Genomic DNA, 5000 nt, shown 5'->3' with positions numbered 1-5000 from the left:
AGCAGACTCACTGTGTCCCAACAGACTCACACTGATCCCAACAGACTCACACTGATCCCAACAGACTCACTGTGTCCAAACAGACTCACTGTGTCCCTACAGACTCACTGTGTCCCTACAGACTCACTGTTTCCCAACAGACTCACTGTGTCCCTACAGACTCACTGTGTCCCAGCAGACTCACTGTGTCCCAACAGACTCACTGTGTCCCTACAGACTCACTGTGTCCCAGCAGACTCCCTGTGTCCCAACAGACTCACTGTGTCCCTAAAGACTCACACAGATACCAACAGACTCACTGTTTCCCAACAGACTCACTGTGTCCCTACAGACTCACTGTGTCCCAGCAGACTCACTGTGTCCCAACAGACTCACTGTGTCCCTAAAGACTCACACAGATACCAACAAACTCACTGTGTCCCAGCAGACTCACTGTGTCCCAACAGACTTACACTGATCCCAACAGACTCACTGTGTCCAAACAGACTCACTGTGTCCCTACAGACTCACTGTGTCCCAACAGACTCACTGTGTCCCAACAGAATCACTGTGTCCCAATAGACTCACACTGATCCCAACAGACTCACTGTGTCCCTACAGACTCACTGTGTCCCTACAGACTCACTGTGTCCCAATAGACTCACACTGATCCCAACAGACTCACCGTGTCCCAACAGACTCACTGTGTCCCAACAGACTCACCATGTCCAAACAGACTCACCGTGTCCCAACAGACTCACTGTGTCCCTACAGACTCACTGTGTCCCAGCAGACTCCCTGTGTCCCAACAGACTCACTGTGTCCCTAAAGACTCACACAGATACCAACAGACTCACTGTGTCCCAGCAGACTCACTGTGTCCCAACAGACTCACTGTGTCCCAACAGACTCACTGTGTCCCTACAGACTCACTGTGTCCCAGCAGACTCACTGTGTCCCAACAGACTCACTGTGTCCCAACAGACTCACTGTGTCCCAGCAGACTCACTGTGGATTCCAGCTTTCTCTCACTGTTGTTTTATTTGCACGTTTATGTAATTGTTTCGGATTAGAAGACAGATGTTAGAGAGGACATGAGTGTAAAGTCACCCTGTTCCTTATTTACAACATTACAAGAACCACAGTGAGAAGTGAAAGTGAAAAACAGACAGAATAAATAAAGCAGAAAAAACACAATCATAGACAAACTAGAGGCAGGAACAGAAACTAAAAAAACATAAGGATGAGAAATACACAAACAAAAACCAACAAGACTGCACATTCAGGATACACACATACACTCAACACATACACTCAACACACACACACACTCAACACATACACTCAACACACACACTCAACACATACACTCAACACACACACTCAACACATACACTCAACCTTAAAATGGAAGCTTTAATAAAATCCCAAAATCTGATTAACACAGTGCAGTAGTGATGCTTCTACACACACCAACACTGTACAAGACTGAAGCCAAGGTCTCTGTGTGTGTGTATAGGGGGTGTGTGTGTGTGTGTGTGTGTGTGTGTAAGTGTGCGTATGTGTGTCTGTGTATGTATAGGTGTGTGTGTGTGTGTGTGTGTGTGTATGTGTGTGTATAGGTGTGTGTGTGTGTGTATGTGTATAGGTGTGTGTGTGTGTGTGTGTGTGTATGTGTATAGGTGTGTGTGTGTGTATGTGTATAGGTGTGTGTGTATGTGTATAGGTGTGTGTGTGTGTGTGTGTGTGTATGTGTATAGGTGTGTGTGTGTGAATACTCTATGAACACAGACATCTGAATTACAGCCCACAGGATCAGGAGTATAATGTAAGACTTGTGTAACATGTTTGTCTCTGAGTTCAGAAACATTCAGACTTTTTTTTTTCCCCCTTTAGATTTCATCCTTCATCAGTTTTGTGTGTTTTTGTGCTTCGACAGCAGCAGCGTTCGTCACTGTTCCTCTACTGGCCTTCATCTCTGCTCTGCTCATCCTCTTCGCTCACTCCATCAAATTTAACCAAAGATTTAAAGGCTTTCACTGGCCACTGATGGTGAGACAGACATACACACACACACACACACACACACACACACACACACACACACACACACACACTGTATACACATTGCACACACAGTACACACTATACACACACAGTACACATTATAGACACACAACATTTAAGAAAACCAAAAAATATTTAACTTGATCGTCTCTAGTTTGTTTTTATTTATTCAGGATTTTTTGCGCTGTATCACCGCCTCCATCGTCTTCTTTATCATCTCCATCATGGCCGTGTCCAAATATCCAGACGGATCATCTAAAGCTGCAGGAGTGAGTGAGACACTTACACACACACACACACACACACACACACACACACACACACACAAATACAAGTTTACAGTACAAGAATAAAATACAGTCTTTACATTTTGAGAATAAAATAATACAATTCAAGATTTTTCTGTGGTGAAGCTCCTTGTTTGTGATCTGCAGCGTTTTGTGTAATTTTCTGGGCTGTTCCAAATACCACACTGTTCCCTCCAGTTAATCATAAACATCTAAAAGACTCAGTGTGAGTCTGCACTATTTAGTGAACATTGTTTAGTAGTGCACACTGCATTAGGGGGACAGTGTTGAAGTGTAATCTGGACTGTGGCTCTGAAGGTGTTTGGGTTCATCGCCACCATCGTGTTCGCCCTGGATTTTTATTTCATCTTTAACGAGCTCGCTGACTTCCTGAAGGGAGGCGGCTCTAACGAAGAACCTCAGGACAAACAAGGTGATTAAAGTTCTCTTTAACTTTTCTGTTATATTACAGACATGTTTTCCCTTTCGTTCTTTTATCTCTCTGTTTTGTCTCGGCTGTGTGACTCAGACGCTGACTCGGATCCTGACTCGGATTGAAGCTGTGACTGGGACCTGAAGACCCTTTTAGAGGAGACCGCTCCAGTGCCTGAAGGGAGATCAACATTACTAAAGAATTACTAAACACACACACACACACACACACACACACACACACACACACACACACACACACACACACACACACACACACAGCGAACATGTCCTGTGACCTTATAACCTTTAGTGCCTTTATAGTCCTGGACACTCGAGACTTCTCAATATGTCAATAATTCTAATTCTCTAAAGAGCTTTTGTTCCTTTCAGGAAGATAAGAAACCTTTAGTACACAGAACCCTGTCTGAGGGACAGACTGAAGAACCTTCACACTGCTGCAAAGAACCCAAACCATTTTCATGACCCAAAGCCTTCCAAACAAGGCTTAGTGTGTGTTTTATTGTGTGTGTGTTTATGTATGAAGGATTTATAAAAAAATTTTTCTATATTTGTAATGGAGTTGATGGGATCTGTGAATGTTTGTGTGTCAGATGGGTGTCTGGTCACATCCCTCTGTCCTGGACACGTGTGTGTTTGTGTGTGAGCAGTGCGACACTCTCCACCCCAACTCTGTGGTTCTGAAGCTTTCGTTGGTCTCCATGTTATGAAACGTGTTAAGCACGGTGTTAATAATTAACATGAACAATTCTAAATTGAAGCCATATCATTTTTGTAAGGATGTCGATTGCACAGTTACACGTCTGTCTTTTATTATCACACAGTTAAGGAAAGTCATACAGTGACGTCTGTCTTGTTAGGAAACCTAGCTGTCTTTATCTGTCAGCTCCACGTTAGACACCAGAGCGAGCGACAGTGAGGAGACACTGAGATCGTTTGTGTTGTGTACGGGGAAAGGAGCGGGGCTTAAACTGTACTGCCGTCAGCCACTAGAGGGCCTTGTAGAGATATTTCAGTGTCACAGTTAAACCCGTTACTGTGTCTGTTCATATCACTGCTCACTGCTCTATAACACCTTTATAACACCGTCCTGTTACACTGCTCTGTACTGCAGCGTATTATCTACATCACCGTTTATTATCATTACTGTCGCACAATCAGCATCATTTTATTTTACTACTAGCTGAATGTCTGTTTTCTGTTTTTAACCGAGATTTGTTTTGATTAATAAAACAGGATTTTAATGTTTTGTTGAAATCATAAATATAATAAACATTTGAAAAGAAAAGAATAAGCAGCTGAGAACTGGGATTTCTATAAAAACATAAATAACTCTTGCATTCGATCAAATTTTATTTATTTCACAAATGAGAGAATTTCAGTAAATAAGTGTGTAAATAAACACAGCTCTATAAATACACATCTGAGAGCTTCTGTGTTCCTGTTTAAAACGTCACAGTGTCGGATTATTGAGCCTCAGATTACAGACTGCAATTAAAAAGGGATAAATAATTAACTTACAATCAGATATTAATTTATCAATAAAACCTCAAAGTGAGGAGTGTGTAATTACATAAAGCACAATAAAGATTAAATCGCACACAACACACTCACACACACACACACACAACACATTACACACAACACACACCACACTCACAACACATTATACACTCACAACACACAACACTCAAAACACACTACACACCCTCTCTACACACAACAGACAACACACCCACACACTACACACACAACACACTCGCACTACACACTGGCATGTGATAGTACCTGAATATTTGTAGTGCAGAAAGCAATTAATGTTCGATATTTTTAGTGTTCTGCATTTTTTTAAATTTCATAGAATTTAGTTGTATTTTTACAGATTTATCCCAATTTTTTTGAAGTAGCTAAAATGCCAACAAAGCACTCAAATGTAAGTAGATTAAGCGACTAGTCCTGATGACTGTGGCTAAGGAAATATGCTAGTGCTCGACCAAAACGCTTACAAATGTTCCGTCAGAATAAACATAGATTTTAAGAAGCTATTTTGAGATTTGAGTGACAGTGATGACTCCACCCACTGCCTCATGTGTAGCAGGCTATTCACAGCTAGCAGCAAATCATAAACTCTAACAGCACAAATGTTAACAAGCAAATACTAGCTAACAAAATAACCCCATCACTATTGACTAGCGCTAAACCCATCATCTGAGA

At 41.9% G+C, this 5000-nt stretch overlaps 2 protein-coding genes across 5 annotated transcripts in view; one reads left to right on the top strand and one right to left on the bottom strand.

Moving 5' to 3' along the window:
• cmtm3 (CKLF-like MARVEL transmembrane domain containing 3) overlaps positions 1-3046 on the top strand; it is a 5607-nt gene extending 2561 nt beyond the window's left edge. The window contains exons 2-5 of the mRNA XM_027160184.2: positions 1876-2031; positions 2220-2315; positions 2652-2766; positions 2863-3046. Coding sequence (XP_027015985.1) covers positions 1876-2031; positions 2220-2315; positions 2652-2766; positions 2863-2891 — 396 coding nt within the window. The 3' untranslated portion in view covers positions 2892-3046. The remainder of the gene's footprint in view (positions 1-1875; positions 2032-2219; positions 2316-2651; positions 2767-2862) is intronic.
• A 1080-nt stretch (positions 3047-4126) lies between these two features.
• cmtm4 (CKLF-like MARVEL transmembrane domain containing 4) overlaps positions 4127-5000 on the bottom strand; it is a 14853-nt gene continuing 13979 nt past the window's right edge. For all 4 annotated transcript variants that reach the window (XM_027160179.2, XM_047817364.1, XM_027160180.2 and 1 more), the window contains exon 5: positions 4127-5000. This exon is cut by the window's right edge and continues 1482 nt beyond it. The gene's annotated coding sequence lies outside the window, so the exon portion shown is untranslated.

This window comes from Tachysurus fulvidraco, chromosome 1 (genome assembly GCF_022655615.1).
Source record: "Tachysurus fulvidraco isolate hzauxx_2018 chromosome 1, HZAU_PFXX_2.0, whole genome shotgun sequence".
In the NCBI taxonomy this organism is placed as follows: domain Eukaryota; kingdom Metazoa; phylum Chordata; class Actinopteri; order Siluriformes; family Bagridae; genus Tachysurus; species Tachysurus fulvidraco.
The sequence above is the reverse complement of the archived record's forward strand: the minus strand, read 5'-3'. Positions and strand labels throughout refer to the sequence as shown.